Here is a 21,566-nt window from a genome sequence, read left to right as displayed (position 1 = left end):
TCTGCACTTGGGGGGTGGCCAAGCTGGCTGGCAGTCAGCTCTGAAACCCCACACTGAACCCCAAATGACCTACTAAACTGAAGGGAGGCAAAAAGATACAAGGTGCATGTTCTAAAAATTGAACAGAAGGAGTCCATGAGTACCAAGCAGATTCTGGACACAGGGGGTTCTGGACTCAGGACTCCAGGCCAATGTGGGAGAGGTGGGTAGGATGAGGATGGTGTAGGGGAACAAGGTGTGGGAGTGGGTGACCCCCCAGGGAGGAGGAACGGAACAAAGGTGTGGGGACCGATTATACATGCTGAGACAGCCAGCCACCTCACAGGGCACAATCCTCAGACCTGGAAGGGAGAAGGATGGAAAGCAAGAAGGGGTTTGGGAACTTTAGGAGGCACCCTGAAGGCCAGGGAGAGAGCATCCCACGCCGTGCAGAGTCACACAGGCTTTGCAGCAAGACTGTGGTGGGCTGAAGCATGAAAAGCGGCAAATAGCACTTGCAAGACTGTCTGGGCAGTGCGAGGGCAGACGGCAAACAGCCAGCCAGATAGAAGCTTCTGGAGTAAAGTGATGGGAACATGCCTCAGGGTCACAGGTGCGGAACTGGGGAAGAGGAAGGTGAAGCAGAGGCAGTCAACATTTACTGAGCACCCCCTGTATGCCAGGGTGTGTATGCAGAGGCCTCTGACATACATTCTGTCACCGGATTCTTTAGAAAACTGATACGGGCTAGCTAGGCGACACCTATTCCTCACTGATGCAGAAAACGGGGTTTGGGTGACAGATCAGCCCAAGGTCACATAGCACATACTACAGACAAGGTCTGAACACCTGCCCAGCCCCAAAGCCCACGCGCATTCCACAGATGCTGTAGGGCTAGGCACGGGAGGCCACGCGGACCAGGACAGCGGAGGTCAACACGTGACCGTAAGGAGATGGCCCTCACCTCTCCCTCAAAATATGACTCCAAGCTTGAAAGGCAAGGGCATCGGAAGAGAGTGCTGGCCCCATAGGGAAGTCTGGAGGCCTCTACAACTGAACGCAGGTGACCCCCTCGCCTCAAAGCAGCATCATTAGACCTGGTGTGTATCCTACCCTCCACCAAGATTACCCAGGCAGGCTGGATGTCAGGTGCTTGTCCACTTCCCACACCTCACGGGGCAGAGCAGCTTTGCCCAAACACAGGCGTAGCTCCCTGCAGCCACAGAGCCGGCCCCACTAGAAACGGATAAATCTAACTTGCAAAAAACAGCACGCTGTAACTAGTCGGTGTTCCAACCTTTCTCGATCTATTAAAAGCTCCTATATAACGAGAACCCAAGAGTCAGATTCATTAGCCCTCGAGAACTGAATGATACCACTGTCGTGCTGATGGAACTGTCATCTACTTTGGAAAGTCCATCACACAGGGCACCGGGTGCCCACGATGCCCTGGGAAACCCAAGAGAACACGAGGATGGGTTGGTGCAGACAGTCACACCATCAGGATGGGCCCTCTGCTCCAAGAACCTGGAGGGGAGCATCCATGGGACGCAGCGGCCCGAAGGCCCCGGCTGGCAGCGGGGACATCCGTGCTCTGAGTGGGGGCGACGGCGGGCCGGAGGCAGTTGCCTGCGCTCAGATGGGCCAGTCAGGGCAGCATCGCCTACCTGAATGAGCCAGTAAGTGCATTCTCAGGCGCAAACTATCCAGGAACCGCTTCCCGCAGAGCTCACACCCGTACGTCTTCATGCCACTGTGCAGCTTCCTGTAGGGAGAGGAGAAGATAGTTTGGGGCTGCTCTGGCTGGCTGGAAGGCAAGCCCACCCGCACCTGGGGGCTCTACAGCCACCCCTCCGGCAGGTGAGCAGGAGGGAGGGAGAAGGCAGGCACGGCTGCTGCAGACGGGCAGTGACGGAGACCTCCCTATAGGCTCAGACAGCCCAGCGCGCCCCTCTTCCCATGGACCGCTGCCAAGGAAGAGTCTCCTGCTGGGCTTGTCCAAGAGCTAAAGAACAGGACACTTCCTACTGCATTACCCACTGGCACAGAGACCCAGGGAAAAAAGCCAGATCCAATTGCGGGGCCAGAAGGAGGCAGCATGGGATGGTCACTGGTGAGTTGGCACTGAGCATCCGTGGAGGCCACCAGGCCTCTGCTGACCTCGGTCACGTCAGGCCTCACTGTGCTGCAGCCGTGCACGTGCCCAGCTCCCCCAAGACACCGCCAGAACCCCGCCAGACTCAGGAGGCCCGCGCCCGTCCCTTCCTGACTCGTGTCCCCAGCTCCCACTGCAGTGACCGGCACATAGTAGGTTCTGAACCACTTAGGAAGGACTCGCTGGCTTTATGGACTCCTCCAGATGTTCTGAGGACCACGGTGAGTCTCCGACATGCATGCCCTTCCCCCGAGGCCCCGCCTCAGTCTTCCCTCGCTTTTTGGCATGAGGTTGAGCCCCGACAGAGAGAAAGAGTACAAGAAAACCGGGTAACATCATTCTACAAATGCCATGTGAGGCTTTCCGAATACTTTTGCACACCTAATCTGCAACTCTGTGAGCTGGGCTTGACACAGAGGATCACCCCAGGAAGACAGAGGTCCCGCTCCCAAGCGGCCACAATCCCAGCCCCCAGCTGTGCCCTTATCCCAACTCCGACCCTTTCCCCCCAGACCCCCTGCTCTGGCAGAGGCCAGCGGTGCAGCTGGGTCAGATCAGGGAAGCGGGCAGGCTAGCACAGAGCTGGGCGCTGGGAAGATGGTCTGTGCGCTGCAGACTGCTGAGGCTCGGAGCTGTTGGCTGGCGTGTGGGCCATCTGGCCGGGAACGCTGACTTTCTTCCCACCCACACTCCTGTTCTCAGGCCCTTACTTGCCACTGCCGGATGCAGGATCCATCTCCACCCCCGTCTCTGCGCCCTGCCCCGAGGAACAGGGCAAGCAACGGCAGCCAGAGATAGGAGCTGATGACAGTAGGGCATGGAGTAGAGCCTACAAGGCTCCCTTAGAGCACCAACCTATTGCGATCAGACGGTGATGGGCCGAGACCACAGTAGAAGTTTGCAGGGCGGCTGGTACGGATGCTGATAAAACCCTGAGTGCGGAGAGGAAGTACTCTACATTCAAGCCAGCAGCACCCAGATCTGAGCCTCGGAGCCCAGGTCACCACAACTACCCCGAGCCACCCGCTGCCACCACCTTCCAAATCCCCGAATGAGAACCCAGTGGTAAGTCAGAACCATGCGGGCCCCCAGGTGAGCCTCCCGAGTGCCACAGTCTGTGGGCCACAGTGGCTTGAAGACCGCATGCCGTGTCCACACGCCCAGGCCCCTTCACAGAACTCTTTCTCAATCATGCTGTTTTGTTTGCTCGCTTTCCCCTTACCTCCTTGCCAAAGGCAACAAATAATTTCTCAATCACACACACACTCACACTCACATACACACCCTCATCCCTGACACTGTAGGGGCACCCCACCCCCATATTATCTCACTCCTGGCCATGGCTGATCCAACCCAATTGAGAAATAGTAACAGTACAGAACATTTTAACTGAACATTCTTAACTCCAAATATATTTCACAATGCTGGACACCGGGACATGTCCTGAGAACATTCTGGGCAATCCATGCTTTGAGACATGCGCCCAGGCAACTGAGTGTGTATGTGTGCATGTCCACACATGTAGACAGTCTTCCTGTCACTTACCCAGGCGTGGCAGATGTTTGCTTGTCTAAGAGATGTTCTGTGAAGCAGCAAAAGCTACCCTCAAACGGTTCGGCAGGGGAGCCTCTTGTATGCATTCGGGGTCAGGCATGATGAGTGGCAGTGATGGGTTTCCACCTCATTCACGTTCATCTTTTCTTCCCTAGTGATTTCTTAGCTTCCAGGGAAGCCCACCTCTCGGGGGGCAGGGGGGTGGCTGACAGGAGGACTAACAGCAGAAGGACACTGGGGTGACCAGTCTTCCGGCATCAGCAGCTACCACCAGGATAAGTATCCCCAACCACACCCTTGGACTTCCATCTCCTCTCCCTGAAGGTTCTAGACCAAATCTCTCCATCCAGACCCCAACGAACACTTTCTGGGTAACCATACTGCCTTTTTTCTGAATGTGAATGGATTTGCCTGGCAAATGGTGAAAGTGGCTTTCTTGGCCCACTGGATCAGCATGGTGTGAAAGGTCTTGCCCTTTACCACAGGGGTAACAGGGTATGGGGAACAATGCCAGGCGAGCAGCCAGAAGACCCAGATCCTCAGCCTGACTTGGCCAATAACTTGTTTTATGACCTTGGACAAATCATGCTATAACAACCTCTCTGCATTTTTTGCATGTATAAAGTGATGTGGGTGATTTCTAAGGTTCTGGTCCCTTATGGAACCTACGTTTTATCCTTTTACCTAGCTTCCAAGGAGTTCCCCTATGGGGCACTATTATTCTCTCGGAGCCATGTTCCACTGTGTGATGTCCCGTGATGCCAAGGTAGTCAGGCGAAGACAGCCCAAGCAAAAACTGACACCCAAGCCCAGAAATCTACTCATTTTAAAACCTTCTAAGCCAGACGGACGACCTGAGTTTCCTCCTTTACTCACTTGTGGTCTATCTTTCAGGGAAAGAAACTTCTGGAACCCATCAATAGCCTTTCTTTGGAACCACTCTGCTGCCACATATTTCCCAGCCTTCAGAGACACAATGTCCTATCTTCTCTGATCGTTGGGGTAAGGACCCTGCCCTGTACCTGACGCACTAACTCAGTGCCCCACACAGGTTGCAAAGGGGGTGTGTGGCACCCACATGATCCATATGCAGTACAAGGACAGAGGTCCTACCCCACTGGCAGAGAGACACAGGCGATGCTCACGAAGTTCAGAAGAGAAAAAGGGAGCACTTCACAAGCCTAGGAGTTGAGTAGCGCCCAGCACGGCTTGGCTCCTGTCCTCTGTTACCGGTAATTCAGAACACCAAGGGATGGATGTGGAAAGGTGGACGCTTCCAACTCGCAGGAAGAGGAAATGGCGGAGAAGAATCTGAGTGCGTTCCAGAGATTTGGCTACGAGCAGACTCGCTACAGCCCTGTCTGCAGAATGACCAGCGAGGACACAGACTTCCAACTGGTTTCCAAGCAAAAGTGCACATTTGTATGAACACACGGTCTCTCTGTTCTGCAGACCACAGCCCCCCACTGCCGCTCCCATGATGTTATGCCACGGATTGTTTTTTAAAATGGAAATTCTAGGGGCGCCTGGGTGGCTCAGTCGTTAAACGTCTGCCTTCGGCTCAGGTCATGATCCCAGGGTCCTGGGATCAAGCCCCGCATCGGGCTCCCTGCTCCGCGGGAAGCCTGCTTCTCCCTCTGCCACTCCCCCTGCTTGTGTTCCCTCTCTCGCTGTGTCTCTCTCTGTCAAATAAATAAAATCTTAAAAATAAATAAACAAACAAACAAACAAACAAATAAATAAATAAAATGGAAATCCTGTCCACCTCCATCTTCCTCAGCACACGCGCATAACTTCTCAGTCTGGTCTTGTCTGTTTGCGAGGTCTAGCTGCTCATGGCCATCTGAGGTTGCCCGGCTCCACAGGGCACAACTCCCTTGGTTTTCACACCCCCTTGCCTGAGAAGCAGCAATGTTGCTGGACAGCGTCTTGAAAGTAACCCAGTTCCGGCATGGCCCGGGCACCCCCATTCTAGGCTTGCTGGAGGTCCCATCAGGTCCCCGCTACACATTCCTGGGAAGTGGGCTCAGGTTCCCTGCACCCCCCACCACCCTCCCCAGCAGTACCGCTGTCCCAGCACAGGCCCCCACTGGCCCACTGGCTAAACCCACCATGAACGGAACAGATTTTCAATTATGTCCAAAAAGACAAAGAAAAAATTAACCTTTAGCAGGTTTCTAGTTATTTTCTCAAGGGAGCTGAATCACTATGAGAAATTAGAACTAAGCAAATCTGAACCTTTTAACAAGTAACTTGAGAGAAAGACGCGTTCCTTCTCACTGAATCCCAACCACACAACCCTCGCTAGTCAAACCGAGCTAGCAAGATGCATCAGGCCGTCTCCGTGCTGCTGGAAGGCTGGCTGACAAAGCACGGATTCTGTCTGCTCTGGACTATACATGTATCGTGGCAGAAGTCACGTTCATGTCTCTTTCCTTCGTAGGGCCTAGTTTTAGAAGGGATTGCTCAATGCTGCTAAAGAAATTCCTCCACCTAACGTGGGGTCGAGGCATCCCTCTTCTCATCTTTAACGGTATTCCAAGCACAAGAGCTTCATGGGCACCTCCAACCCGGGGCTGGACTCTGTCCTGTGGGTCCTGAAGTCCTCATGAGGAGGGCCAATGCCTCTTTCATTGCCACAGAAACCCTGAGCTTCAGCCCAACCTCTCATTCTCAAGATGGGCCTTCCTCTTCCCAGCCTGCCTAGACCACAACAGCAGAAAGAGTAGAAGCCAGGAGAGACTCATGCCATACTCCATCCTCCTCACCCTCAGCCTCCAGGCATAGCCGACCACAACAGGGCTCCCTAAGAGTGCCTCTGTATCTACTGCCTGCAGGAAAAGCTCAGCCCGTCTCCATCCCACAGAGCTGAGGGCCAAGGGGAGATGCTAGGAGACCCAGCAACAAGGCCTGCCTGAGAGAGGGGTTCCAGGCCCCAAATTGCCAATGTTCCATTTCTTCCCAAGTTCCTCTCGCCAGAGACAAGAGCAATCAAAGTAGACCAATGGGCAAGGAAGGTTTAGAGACAGAATTCGGTTCTAATAACCCAAGGGCTACACTCTCTCCTTCCCTCCCTCTCCTCCTGGGGATCTGAAAGTGCCTGACCTGTGAGTTTTGCTGGGCAGACCAGCACTGAGAACTAGGGTCTGTCAATGGGGCAAGCGAGTGGGACAGAACTACCCATCTTTGAAAAATAAAGAGGGGGCTCCATCCTATAAGGGTTTTTATAAGGTAAAGTTTTCCTTGTTTTCAGCTTAACTGATCCCATGCCCTGAACCAACACCCGGCTCTGGCCAGTGAGGCCTTCACAGTCCCTCCAACTCACCCTCTCCTCGGTCTGAGCCGTCCCACATGCAGAAGCTACCCTAACACCAGGGCCTTCTGCTTTCTCATCCCATGACCATCAGCTTGACCTACCCAGGGCTTCTGAGGGGTACTCAGAATAGGCAAGGATGAAACAGGACATTCTGAGAGTCAAACCAAGGTCTAAATGACCCTCTTCTCTCAAAAGTCTGCTGCCAACAGGGGAATCAATGTTCTCCAAGATCCTCTTCTAACCATGGGAACCCAGCCACTATCTCACCTCCCCTCGCCCCTTCCTCTCTTGAGCAGGACCTGGCATGCTGCCGCCATGTCCCCATGTGGACATGGTAGGAGGCAGGTCCCTTCACGGAGCTGCCCCGTGGTCAGAGAACCTCACCCTGGCCTTGCTCACGGCTCCAAGAAGAAACAGAACCAAGAGAGGAAAGAGTTTACATATTTCAGCAGCAGGCTTACTCTTTTCTCCAAGAATCTTTACGTTCAAAACATACCTTCAATGTCCATTGCCCTTTAATTCAAACGGCAAGAGGAAGGCCCAATAGCCAATGCATTCTGGGCTCCACTTTTAAGAAGGGATGAATGAAAAGTTATCAAGCTATCAAGAATTTACACCCAAAAGCAACTTCCAGGGGGATTTCAAAGTGTTCCCAAATTCAGTCCAATCTTCTGTACTTTCTACACATGCCTTTTTGTGAGAAAGGGTTACTCCGAACAGAACCTGTTCTACTAGAGACCTCCACCCTAAACCAGGACATCTGGGATACTCAGGGAATGTTCCCTACCCTCTAAGGGTGACATTATCTCGTCCCGAGGAATGTCTCTTAATGTCACCAGCAGGGACAGATTCCAGGCCGAGTGGGTCATTAGTCACACCCAGTATCATTTTCCTTAGGTACTGTCTTGGAATATCAAGGCCAGGACTTAGGACTAAGCCATTTTTAAGTTTTTCAAAGCTATAAGCTCCTTGAGGACAGAGAGTAAGTGTCTATTTCTGCCTCCAAACCCTCAGCACCGATGCAGACACCTAGAGGTGGCATGTGAGAAGGTACTGCTCACAAAGCAATCGCCAACCATCCCAAGACAGAGGGATACCTGACCACTGAAATCCAGGCCCGGGACTGCCCAGCGTCGGTGAGGAGAAGCCCAGAACCCTCGGGGCGGAAAAGAAAGAATAGTCCTAATCTTGGTTAGGGAGAGGGTCACTTTCATTTTCCCAAGGCATAAGGGAAATTATCCTTTTACCCACTTTTTTTTTTAATGTTGAGATTAGACAGTCATTGGACAAGCTGTGAATGCTTAGCTGGTATTACCACAAATTATCCTTGTAGCAATAGAGTTCCTTGCTCCCTGCCTAGTCAACATTAATAAACATTACCGAATGCTTTTACAACACAATTTATTTTTTAATATAGCTCTTTATGTATGCCATAAAGTAAATATACCAATAAAAGGCAAGGATTTCAAACAACAGATTAAAAAACACAAGCCAGAACTAACAGAGTGCTGGTTAACGCCTTCCATGCTGCACCACGGGGGCGGCAGGACGCACGGCTCGTGCCCCTCTCCTGGGAAGCCAGGCCAGCGGAGCTCTGGAAAACTGGGGCCATTCGGTTGCTTTGGAGCCTTTTAAAGGGAGGGGTAGAGAACAGCAGAGAAGGCATGTCTCCTCAAGAATCGAGAATAAAGGTGTAACACACTGGCTGAGATCCTGTTCTAGGGGCTCTCTCCAGCTCTGCCAGTAACCATCAGATGACCTTGGTCAAACCACTTACCCTCTGGAGACTGCACTTTACGCTCTGTGCAGCGACGCAAGGGTTGAGTAGATGATTTCTTAGGTCCTTTCCAATCGGGTTTACGACACTGGAAGGCTGTGGGGCTGACAGGGGCCTATGCTCGCCAGATTATAAGCTCCTTCCTGAAGGATCCATCCCAGATTCAGCCCCTCAGCCTCCATCGTCGAGCAGAGCCCAGAACATAGGAGGGACTCAGTGCATTTTTGTTGAATGAATGAACAAACATGGGAGGGAATTAAAAAAGAAAAACATAGAGGTAAAAAAACAAAAACACTTCCAACACACACACATACGCACACAAACATCTATCAGTCCAAGAACAGTCGTCCCTATTGTCCAAAAGAGAAGGCCTCCACGGGGCTCTTAGAAGAAGACGGTGTATCCTGTGTTGGCCTGGGATCAAGGCCAACCTGGAGCTGACTGAGTGGAAGAAGCTGTCCCCAACCTTGAAAATACGGGGCAGGACAATAGGACTTCCCAAGGCCATAACCACACCAAGTACAGTGCTTTCCGATAAGGCTGTCCGCGTGAGTGTTAAAATACCATGTCAGAAATGACAAAGGGGCACGCTAATCTCCCTGCAGTGACTACCATGAAAAGGGTCTTCACGGCCGCTGAGCACCAGGAGGCCCGGGCTTTGGGCCGTTACGTAACAGGTCCTTTGTTTTAAAATACTGAGTTCCCGTAAGTCATTTATTTGAAATATCTCTATCAACAAATTTCACCAAGAACAAAAGTTTTTCATTTGTGCACCAGGCTATAGGATGATCTTATCACACACAATCTCATACAGTCTCTTTCAACAAGGTCTTAGTGTGCTTATCTGCGAAGTTCCTGGTAGCCAAATATGATTGAAATGTTCTATTTATGCTCACTGGATTAAGGAGATGTTGCAAAACTGCACAAAAAACCTGGCAGATGTAAGCAAGGTATTACAGCCTGGGCAGTTAAGATCTGAGGGAAAGGGATCAATATACACATTTGTAGGTTTCTTTCTTTTTCTTTCTTTCTCTTTTTTTTTTAAGAAACCAGATAAGTTGTGCTTTTTGAAAAGGGAAGAGGAAAAATAGTAAAATGCCTTAAGATTTATAGCTTCTTAGAGCTTTTTCCAAACCCAAAACAGGGCACCATGATGCATGCTTCGTGACGTCAGCCCAAGGAAAACAAAAATAAATCCAAAATATTCTCTGCAGATCCTAAAAGGCCCTATAAGGGAACTGAACTATGGTTATGGATGAGCAGGGTTTTTGCTTTTTCTCTCTCACACCCATAAGAGGCTTCCAATTTCTGGGAAAACTTTTCAAAAAGCTCCAGATTCCTCCTTTATCTTCCTGTGTTGCCTGGGCGTGAGGAGGCAGCCTTGTTTCCTGGTAATCTGGGCTCATTTTTACATGCTCTCACTTCAGCCACGAAGCCGAAATGCTACCTTCAAATCCCACTGCCCAGCCACGGATCCTCGGAGACTGTGGGAAATACCCGAGGTTTATCAAGGGCCTAAGAAAGTTCCTTTAGAATTAAAGCCCTCTGAAAACCTCCTTAATGGATATTGCCTCATTCTTTCTGCTTTAGTACACTGAAAATTAAATCACTTCTCTATAAGGATTCTGAGCTGTGAGAGCCATCATCCCCAACATCAGTTATGAGCCCAAAATGAGAGATCGGGCAGATGAACCTATATGGACACCAAATCCCATTGTGGAAGTTACTGTCATTGTAATGAAGGAAAAGGTAAAAACACAATAGATATCTACCTCTTTGCCCATTCTTCTTTCTTGTAGAAAAATGTAAAAAAGAAATCTAGTCAACTGAGGTGTTAGAATAATAATGCTAATGCATTTACAGATCACATCTGACTTTGAAAGGGCCTGCTGAGAATCACCTCAACCACCCTGTGGTTGGGAAAGAGAGTGTTGCCCCCATTTGTGGATGAGGAAACTGAGGCCAAGAGAGACACTCTCCCATGTAAGCAGGTGGAAGTCTCCAGAATGCTCACCTCAGGATCCACATTCACACGTACCCACCTGCAGAGACACTATCCATCTGGCCCATAACGTCCTCCCAGAGCCTCCCAGTAAAAGGCATGGGTAGACCACCAGCAGGAAGGAGACACTAAGAGCATACCCAGAGTCCACAGACAGGCTGAGTCTCGAAGCAACTTCATAACCTACAGAGAAGACCTCAGAGGAGGCACACCACCCTCATCCCCTGCTGCTCGCTCTTTACTCTCCCCCTGGGAATCACCAACTGTGTGTGCCCGGCTCTGGAAAAGTAAGATTGCACTTGAATGACAGTCCATCTAGGTGGCTTCCACATCAGTACTACTCTGTGTTACCACACCTGATCGGTTTCCTTTATAGCACTTAACCCAACTTACAGCCATGCCCTGGGTTTTCTACCAGTGTTCTTCACCTGTCCTAGACTGCAGGCCCCCTGCATCCTCGGGGTCTGGCACAGCGCCTGGGACAGAACAGGCTTTCACCACATTTGTTTTCAAGTAACCTTCATGGAGATGTCCACATACTATAATTTGCCTCTTCTGAACATTTCATATAAATGGAATCATACAATATGTGTGGCCTCCCGTGTAATGTTTTCAGGATTCACCCATGTGGGAGCAGGTGTCCCTACTTCCTTTTTATTGCAACATAATATTCCAATGTATGGATATAACACATGTATCCACTCCTCAGTCAATAGACATGTGGTTGTTTCTGCCTGTTGGCTGTGAATCATGTGGCTATGAACATTTGCTTACCAGTTTGATCTTATAATAAGGGCACAGCTTTGTAACAGCTCTTGTTAATAAGTACTATTGTCATAGCTTTGTGTTGCTCTTGTAATGAGGTCAAAGGACATAAATTTCACGTCTCTGGGGTATAGGTCTGGGAGTGGAAACTCTGGGTCATCTGGTACCTCTACGTTCAAACTTTTAACGGCCAGCCAGTTTTCTAAGGCGGCGGGACTGTTTTACACTCCCATCAGCAATGTATGAGGGTTCCGATTTCTCAGTACATTTTTGGACTAAATGAATAAATATGAATGAAGATTCCTTCTGCTGTAGAAGCCAGCAGGGAAAGGGAAACATTTCCAAGGCTCCTCTGGTAAACTAGCATCTTTGTCTACAGACGTGACATGCCACACTTGTGTTTAACAGGAATCCCAAAGAAGGCTATTTATATTTAGTTCATTCCAGAGAGAGAGAACCGAATGAAAAATTAAGACAAGAAAAGGAAAAACCCAGACAGCTCAACACTGGTGCTACCTTCTGCCTTCGCATGCAATTTCAACCCCTACCCTCCACCCCATGTCCAGGCTCAAAAACGTAATAACACACACTCCTTAAACAGATTTAGTTGAAAAAATAGGAGCAGGATCCCAGCTCAGTGGCAGATGACTCTGATTTGGTCAGCACTGAGGGGAGCTTTATCTAACAACCCTGCTGCTTGTGACGGGAAGCTTGAAAATATATTTAATAATACTTAAAACCAAAACACGCACACACAGGAGAGAGGCTCACGGCACTGGAAACCACGAGAAGTGTGGACAAGCCTGGAGCAAGGGCCGGCTTCCCTTTCCCAGCTTGTTCGACGGGGTAGGGGGTCCCGGAGCAGGCTCCAGGGAAAAGTTGTATGATGGGCTCCCCAAACTTCTCTGTGCCCCTTTTCTTTCTTTGTAGAAGAAGGCAGCCGTACTCCTTTCTGCACAGACTCCTTGCAAAGAACAAACAAACAAAGGCTGGGACGGAGCAAGGCCCCTCGCAAGCTGCAGGTAATTAAAACGGCCTGTAAATGCCCCAGCAGAAAGCACTTCAAAGAGATAGTAATTCCAGCAATGGCCAGTCAAGACCGCGTGGTGTAAAAATTATGAGTTTTCCCAACAGGGAGCTTTGTGTGAAAAGGACAGGGGTTGGTGGCAAAGGGAGGGTGAACCACACAGAGGAGGCTTGCAATTGGTGTCCACACCCGGTGTACGAGGGACTGTGTGTGCATGTGTGGCATGCACGCCGGCAAGAGAAAGGGGGACGGTGTGCACGTGTATGTGTGGGAGTGCACATTTATCAACGCCGAGACGCTCCGAGCGTGTGGGCATGGAGATAAAAGGCAAAATAAAATAAAAGCAACAGATATGCATCCTCTCCCCTGCTGGGCCTTGTTTTCACGGGGGGAGAAGCACCAGGCAGGCAGCCTGAGTGCTCCTCGGCTCCCGACTTGTAAGCCCCCCTCGCAGAGCCGGGCGTGCTGGAAATGCAGAACAGTGGCCACTCTGGGCCCGGCGACAGCCAAGGCACAGCCGGCTCTCCGGACCCGCGTGTACCTTCCGTCTTGCGGAGACGCATGCTTACCGACAGCATGCCACATGCTACGTTACCTTAAAACCGAGGCTGGAGGAGAGAGAGCCGCAAATTGGACTCTGACCGTGCTCGCTAGATCCTCCCTGCTGCCCCCCGTGCTCAGATGATGCTCTGACCAGTGCACGGCGTGGGGCTGATGCACACGGGGAACAGAGGGACTCAGGCCTCGCTCTTCTAACACACAACACAGAACATCCCGCCTGACACACACGTCGGTCATCACCTGACCACAAAACTGTACATCTCTTTAAAAAGGCCTCCATCACGAGTGCATTTTTTCCTGTATTTTCCCTGCAGAGACCTGATCACCACAAAGAGCCATTTCACCAGGCGGGAGAGCCGGCGTCATCCTGGGGGAGCCCCCGTGGTCCTCTGCCCCCAAAGCCGGTCCACGTCGCCCCCAACCTTTTGATGTGTGCTGCATCTGCTTGCCCACCTGTCTCTCCAGCTAGCTGAGAAACTACCCGGAGACAGAGCCTGTTTGCCTCATTTCTCTGCACTGTTGAGCCCAGCAAAGGCTCAGCACCCATGGGGGTTCGAGACACGTTTTGGTTGAGTGGATGGGTGTGTTCGTCTTGGGCTCATGACAGGTCGTGAGTAAGTCAGGACCTGTCCCTATGGCACCTGGCGTACAGCCCGGCACCCAACTGCTCCTCACCGTCCCCGGCCAGCCGAGAGTCCGTGTGGCCACGGGAGCCTGCAGAGGGACGGTGGAAGCAAGCCCGTGCTCACCGGGGCTACAAAAAGGCAACAGCGGCCGGTGGGCTTTATTTCCCCATAAACCAAATCCTGCTCGGCCTCGCTCACAGCGCCACTCACTAACTCCTCCCTGACATTGCTGGCTTTAAGCCCACACATAAAAATGTCCTTTACTATTTTTATTTAATGAGCTTTCATTTTCCTCCCCCTCTTTGTAAATGAGAAAGGAAAGCCCACCTCCTAACGGGGACGGGGGAGAGGAAGCAAAGTGGGATCTTTTTAAAATGGGCCATAACTTCATGAAAAGCTTTCTCCTTGCCAACACCCCCCACATCCTCATGTCCCTCCGTCCCCCTGCCGCATCCTCCCTGCTCGCCATTCAAAACAAGACGCATGGATTTTGGACATTTGATTACTTTTAAGTATATATTTTCCCCTCAAATAGACTGAATACAATGGTTAGGAAATGTGACAGAAAACTATTCTGAGTCATTTATTGCCTTAATACCCACCTTTGTCCAACAGGCAGTTTTGACAACAGCAATAAATTCCAAATTTATGTCAACAGAGCATATGTTGAACACCTCATTTCTGAGCTAAAGCGGCATGCTGCCCTATAAATCACCGTTCTGTTTGAAATGAAAGTAGATTACAGGCCTGTGTTATTGAGCAGTTAGAGCTATAGTCATATAAATCAGAACTTTTAACTCTAGGCAATCCGTTGTGCAATTAACTAAAGGGTACTTTGTCATTTCAAGGCTTGTGCACAGACTTGGCAGGGCTCAGAGCTACTGGGGAAGGGGGCGGGAGGGAAGGAAAGTTTGTAGGCAACAGGAAGGTTCTCGACTGCTGTGTCCACCACACCCCACAATGCCTCATCCCCCACGTGCCGCCGCCACCAGCACCTGCCAATGTTGTACCCTGGGGCCAAGGCAGCCTCACCATCGGCATCTGCCACAAAGACAGCAGCTCACTGAGGACTGTCACCGAGTCACCTCTGGGTGCCCGAGTGCCTTCTCGTTCACTGACTGAGCATTTCCTGGATATAACCCATAGCCTAACATGGCCTTAGGTGCTAAAGAAGATGCCAGAGACGCGAGAAGTGACAACAGTAATGCCAACCACAATATTAAAATGAGACTGATTAATGCAGAATTAGAAGAATCACAGACATCTCTGAGCCACTATTCTGTGCGTTTTTATGCATCATCTCATCCAATCCTCAGAACGGCTCCTAGGAGGCCTTTAGTTTTATTCTGTTTTGCTGAGAAAGAAACTGAGGCACAAAGAAGTAAACAACCTGCCAGGGGTCATAAGGCTTGGAGCCTGATACAAAACTGAGATCGGAGAGCAAAAAAGTTCAACAGCTCAGACTCTGACGCCGGCCCTGATTGCAAATCCCAGGTCTACCATGTAGTAGCCTTAAGACGCTGGGGTTCTGTAAGCCTTGGTGTTCTCATCTGTCAAGTGGGATAATAAGCTTGCTCCCTCAGAGGGTAGGAAAATGAGATTGCGCACACAAAAGACGTAAGCTCAGTCCCCAGAACGTAGTGTCTTTAACAGACGTTAGCTAGTGGAAGGCTGAAGAAGAAGAAAGATAAACCCTTGGCACTTGGCCAGTTCACTACCTGGATGATGAGAAAAAGACAGAAAGAATCCTGAAAGGAGAAGTGGTGATGTGCCAAGACGTCAGCAAGCAGCCAACGTGTGGGCACACAGAAGAGAAGCAAATGAACGGCGGGTGGTGTGGCTTGAGGACAAGGTGAGACTGGGCAGGTCCCCTCGGGGGCTTCGTGGGCTCTGAAGGGCTCTGTCTACCCATGTTAGGAAATACCAAAAACGGAAAGGCCGCGGATGAGGGAGATTTCCATGTGATGGGGGCACCACATGAGCCAAGACTCGCCAATACGAACAAGTCATGCTGGCAAGCCTTTGGTCACCCCCAGCAGTCAGGGGGAGAAGTGGGCAGGGACGAGCTTGCAGGGGACATACCGTGGCTGGAGTAGGCAGAGTCCTGAGACAGAGGCAGACTTTGATTTCAGCACTGCACTCATTAAGCAGCCACCAAAAAAAAAACCCTCCTTGGAACAACGGAGCTGGCTGGGAATGGAAGGCTCAGGGTGGGCAAGGACCACGGAAGAAGAGGGACGGAGAAAAGGGTACAAATTCCACATTAAGAAGGAGGAGATGTCCAGAGACAGCAGTTAGGTCAGCCTTCCAAAACAAAATGCCAACACAACCTCCCTGCCTTGCATCTGTAAGATACTTCTGTGCCCCCAGAAGGTACAAGAAGAGAGAACTTGGAACAAACCGCCTATCTCGATCTACTGACCGGCACAGGTGCCTGGCTCCGCGAAGGATGAGTTACCATGGAAGGCAACTCAGAAGAGCTACTACTTCTGTTTGCTACCTGGCGGCAACGTCCATCCAACTAAACAGGCCACCATCTGCTTATCAGAACGCAGATGGCAAAAAAAAAATGTGCCGTGGAGGAGTTACCCTGCGTTACTTCTTCCCTCTGGCACCCCAAGCCGGTCGCCAACTCCACATGGCTGGAGGGAGCAAGACCTTTCAGGGCTCCTTCCTCTCTCACGAGCCGAGACAGGTTGAGGATCAGTTAGGTGTTTGCTTGACTTGGTGGGTGGCACAATAACCTGCCCCCCTGAAACCGAGTGGAAGAGAGAAGACAACGCGCAACGTAACATACACCGGTTCTTAACTCGCGTGCACCAATGTCAGACTACAATCACCACACACAGAGTCCGTGGGAATCAAACACCCAGAGGCTTCCCTGGGCGGGTGGGCTCGAGGCTGGGCTCGGCAGACACCAGGGCTCAAGCAGGCAGAGAAGAGAAGACATTTCGGATGAGGTGAAACAGGCATGGGACAGCTTCGTTCCCGCGCAAGGGGTGGACAGCCCAGGGACAGGTGCGCGGGAGCAGAGCTGGGGACAGTGGAGTCCAGTGGAAGGAGTTCAGACCAGAGCACGAGTGGGGGAGAAGGTGGGGTGCCTGCTGAGAAGAGCAGGCCCAGAGGGAGCCACCACAGGTCCCTGACAGGGGAGGAAGGGGGTTCGTGAGGACGGTGGTGGTTCAAGAGCAGAGGTCGGACGTGCTGCAGAAGCCCTCCAGGCCTACCCTTCCTGTCAGGACATACGGCACTCAAGAACATCTGGCCTTGGAGACTGGCCAGACACTTGGTCTTCCCCGACCTCCCCCACAGCCTCCCATTCACAGACAAGTGGATTCCACGCGGGGATATCAGGGCGATGGAGCCTTCCTGCCACGCACTCCGTGTCTGGTCTCTTGCCAGGGTGCTCCGCCTGGCTCCCCAGCAGGATGCCAACAAAGCGAGAAAAAGCCGGACGGAAACCGGCACCCTCTCGAAGAAGCCCCTACTACACACACGTGGACGAGCGGGCAGCATCCCCACAACACACCCCTTCTGTCCCCGTCTGGCCGAGCGCACTGCTGGTCTCTGAGGGAAAAGGAGAAAACAAGGGGGGGAAGAAAGGGAAACTGCTTAGAGACATTTGTTTAATGTCTGGAAAGTCGGGGAGCTGATGAAAGTATGCAAGTTTCATTTAGAAAATCTTTAGGGAAACGATTATAGTAAAATGAGGCTTCCAATTCCCAAATAACTGAAACAATTGTACCGAACAAGTGGCAGAGCTGACGAACCGAGGACCCCCAGGGGCTGGGGGGCAGGAAGTCGGGAGGAGCCAGCCACGCAGCCCCCCTTTCCCTTTGCGTCAGAGGATCAGTTTGACCACGGAGCCATGGCAGGTCCACAAACCAAAGGGGACAGCCTGCAAGAAGGGTCTCCTTCAGCCTGAAGAAGTGTGGGCTCCCCATTCCAGGGACCCCTCCGTTCCCACATGTCCACTTGTGCCCCCAGCTGTGCATCTTATAAGTCCGCACACAATCCCCTCTGGAGGAGGAAGAGGCTGGCTCCACCACCTCTTTTTGAGCTGGAACCCTGGGCTGAGGGAGACCATGGGGACAGGAGTAGGCAGCTCCCCTAAGAGGAAGGGAGCAGCGCCATGTATTCAAGCAGACAAATATTTATTGCCTACTAAATGCAAGGCATGGCGTTCGCCGCTGTGGAAAGGGTCAAAGAAATGTAATACATAGGCTGTCCCCTCAAGGACCTTCAAACTTAGTAGGAAGTCCCAGACACAGGCATGTCAAAGATTAAAAACCAGTAACACACGGCAGCAACGGGGGGAGATGCGGCAGGCGAAGCACCAGACGAAGGTGCTAGAAGTTCTGAACGTGGGCTCCAAGCAACAAAGCAGAAAACAGCCCCTTCTCCAGCCCGGGGATATTGCTGTCTGGGAACACCACACCCTTTCCCAAACCCCCACGCACCCCTCCTGCAGCTCTTCCATCCTCTCCTCCTCCACTGTGAAGTTCTAAGTCCATCAAGCCAGAGACGCAAATCCTCCCCTCTTCAATCCCGTGGCTGGTTTTTCTCTAAAATGGAAAGCCCCCAGGTTAAACCCCCATAACGGCCCTGGGAGTTGTTCTCCTGCTCTCCCAGGCCACCTGCTTTTCTTTCCAGCAAGGGAACAGAGAACCGAAGGGTGTGCCTGTCAACAGCTCCGGGGCATCCTTCATCCTGGTCCCCACCAGGCCACCCAACCCTAACCCTGGCTGCTCACCCGCCTTCTTGAAGAGCTGCCCGGGAGAGAAGGGCTCACAGAGCTGCTCCCTGTCCACCTCTCACCAATGCAGAGCGTGGGGCTCACAGCGCTCATCCCCAGATCAGGGCCCTGTGCTCAGGGCAGCCAGGCAGGACCTTCCCCCAGCTCCACACCATTCACTGGGGGAGGAGGGAGACGCCATCGAGGTCTCAGAAAGCCCCCGGCTTCCAATGGAGGAGTTCTCCACAGCCACCGGGACACAGTCTTCTCCACGGACTCCATCCTTATCCTCTTTGCCCAAAGACAAGGACATGGCCAACTGTGATACGATGAACTGTAACAGAGTGGGCAGGGCATTTCATCGCCCTTCCAGAAGACACAGTCTCATTCACATGTCTACCGGGCTGGAAGGACCTGGAAGGGTCGTGGCCTGGAAATCCTCAGATCCAGTCATACAAATACCTAATTGCCATTGGAACACCCCCACCGTGTCACTTTAGTGTCCCAGAGTGCGTGGCCAAGCTCTGTCTCTAGTGAGGCTGAGGGACGGAAAGTTCCACAGGCAGCCTCCTCCCCGTTCTCCCTTACTCCTGCTCCCTTTACTACCTAAGCCACTCACATCTTGGAGAAGGACAGGAGAGCGGGGGAGAAGGGGAGCAGTGAGTGGGACGCAAGGGCCTCTTTAACCAGCTGGTGGCTGTGACCTTAATCACGACAATAAGATTTCATTTCTCTTTCAGCAGAGAGACGAGAGCAGCAGACTTCAAATGGTAGATAATGGTTGGTCTCCCGAACAATGTACCCCAAAGGTCACCCCTGCATGGAAGAAATAAGAGAAGACACAGATGTACTGTCTGTTTCCATAATAGCTTTTAACCTTCCAAGAAACAGAGGGTCTGGGAGGTCCCTGGGCCTTCTGTGCATCCAGGAATAAATGTATTCAAGCGTCACAGACAGATTGCCTAGAATATTTGTAAAGACTTCCAGAAAAGAAATGCCATGCAGGACATGGGGCAACTGAGGAGATCTGGGGAGCAGGAGACTAAGACAGTAAGGAGGGCCTATAGAACATGTGACCCAGAGAAAAGAGCTGTCATCAAGCCCAGCGACAGACTGGCCCAACCTTCAAGGAGATGGATGATGCCCTTCAGCTAAATCTACCCTTGAATCTTAAAAATGAAATAAAAAAGCCAAGACAAAGTCATCCTCAGGAGACATTTCTCTCAGGTTCCACAATGGGGAGTAAAAGGTCTCAAACCAAACCTTTTGGCAGGCACTATCCCGCCTGATTAGTTTCATTCCTCTCTTGGGGACAACACTGGAAAGCTGATCTCTAGAACGACCATTGCAACTCACCCCCAGTCCCCAGACTGAGAATACTAGAAGGCAAGAATCTTAGAACATTCCAAAGCCAGTAGGGGAATAAAAAGCTCTCAGAAGTTCACAAACTTAGAAGATCTTCCACAGACCATATGAGCTCCCAAGGCCTGTTTCCCAAAAGGAGGATGTTCTTGCCGACTCTGACAGCCTATGGACAGATCTATGATCTGTGAGCTCATGAGCCCATCTGCTTTATGGGGACAAGACCCCACTTCTACAGCTGCTCTTGAGTGGCCCTACACGGAGCACCCTTACCCTCCAAACAGTGGTAAATAACCTTCCCATAATGCCAAGACAGAAGGCTCATGCTATTTTTAGCCCTTCCTGGGAGAAGCTACTTATTTTTAAAACTTCACCAGGTTGTTTGCACATGGAAAACAAGTGAAAAGAAGGACCTGAGCAAGGGAAGGTGGGGAATGACATCGGAACCCCCGACATCACTCTTGTCAGGGTCCAAGCCTACCACTGTCCCCCAAGGCAAAAGGATTTCAACTGAATTCTGCACAACCCACTTCCCTCATTTAGTCAGAGCCCCACCATGACATTCCTAACCCACAAAGTAGATTCACAGCCCTGCAGAGGAGAGAGGAGCCTTCCCACAAGAAGGAACTGAGGCCCAGGGAAGGCCAGGGGTGCGTGCCTTTGAGCTGCACAAGAAGCCAGGCAGGCTAAGGGTCCATCCCGTTTGGCTTCCCAGGGAGGGAGAAAAAGGGTCACTTCCTGTTGCAGGAGCTTTTGAGAACAGTAAGGAGAAGTGCACTGGCTCCCATCTGCCCTGAGCACCAGCCGCTCAGTTTTCTTCCACCGTCTGTATTCGTTTTCTTTGGCTCCTATAACAAATCACCATAAATTTAGCAGCTTAAAACAACACAAATGTATGATCTCACGGTTCTGTAGGCAAGAAGTTTAAAATCGGTCTCCCCGGGCTAAAGTCAAGGTGTTGGCAGGCCTGGGTGCCCTCTGGAGGGTCTAGGGAGGCTGCTAGAGGCTGTTCTCATTCCTTGGCCTGTGGCCCCTTTGCGCATCTTCAAAGCCACCGACCTTAGGTGGAGTTTCTGCCAGGCTGTGCTCTCTGGTTCTCGGCTTCTGTCCTCACATCCTCTCAGACTCTACCAATGACTCTTCTGCCTCCCTCTTCCCCACGTAAAGGCCTTTGTGGGTATAAGGACTACTTTGGACCCACCTGGGTTAATCAAAGATGATTTCTCTACTTTAAAGCCAGCTGATCAGCAATCTCACTTCCCCTTTGCCAGTAAGCTAACACTACTCACGGGTTCCAGGGATTAGGATGTGGACATCGTTGGGGAGGGGTGGAGGAGGCTACTATTCTGTCTACCACACGCACTGACCACTAGCCATACATCTTCAGGAGCAGGTTTTTCTATTCTCATCTTCTGCCTGATGCCCTGAGGCTGCCCACGCTCTCCATCATGGCAGCCCACAAGGCTTTGCTAAGGAGGTAGGATCTCCCGTCACCTTTCTGATACCCCAGTCGCAGTGGTCTGTGAATTTCTGCAGCACTAGAATGTACAGCCCACACCGGCCTGATCCACTAGCTGTATCTGTGTTTGCACACATGCGTGCACATGTATATAAGGTATGTGGTCTCAAGCCCTAAGAGAAGGAATTGAAGCACTTAAGTCCTTGGGTCTTCCATGGGATGTGGCACAGCTCTAGACACTGAAGGAG

At 51.4% G+C, this 21,566-nt stretch overlaps 1 protein-coding gene across 5 annotated transcripts in view; it reads right to left on the bottom strand.

Moving 5' to 3' along the window:
- ZBTB16 (zinc finger and BTB domain containing 16) overlaps nt 1-21,566 on the bottom strand; it is a 184,376-nt gene that overhangs the window by 90,009 nt on the left and 72,801 nt on the right. For all 5 annotated transcript variants that reach the window (XM_032427947.1, XM_032427943.1, XM_032427944.1 and 2 more), the window contains exon 3: nt 1,647-1,744. In XM_032427947.1, the coding sequence (XP_032283838.1) occupies nt 1,647-1,744 (98 nt within the window). The remainder of the gene's footprint in view (nt 1-1,646; nt 1,745-21,566) is intronic.

Source organism: Phoca vitulina, unplaced genomic scaffold (assembly GCF_004348235.1).
Source record: "Phoca vitulina isolate PV1807 unplaced genomic scaffold, GSC_HSeal_1.0 scaffold38, whole genome shotgun sequence".
NCBI classification, from domain to species: Eukaryota; Metazoa; Chordata; class Mammalia; order Carnivora; family Phocidae; genus Phoca; species Phoca vitulina.
The sequence above is the reverse complement of the archived record's forward strand: the minus strand, read 5'-3'. Positions and strand labels throughout refer to the sequence as shown.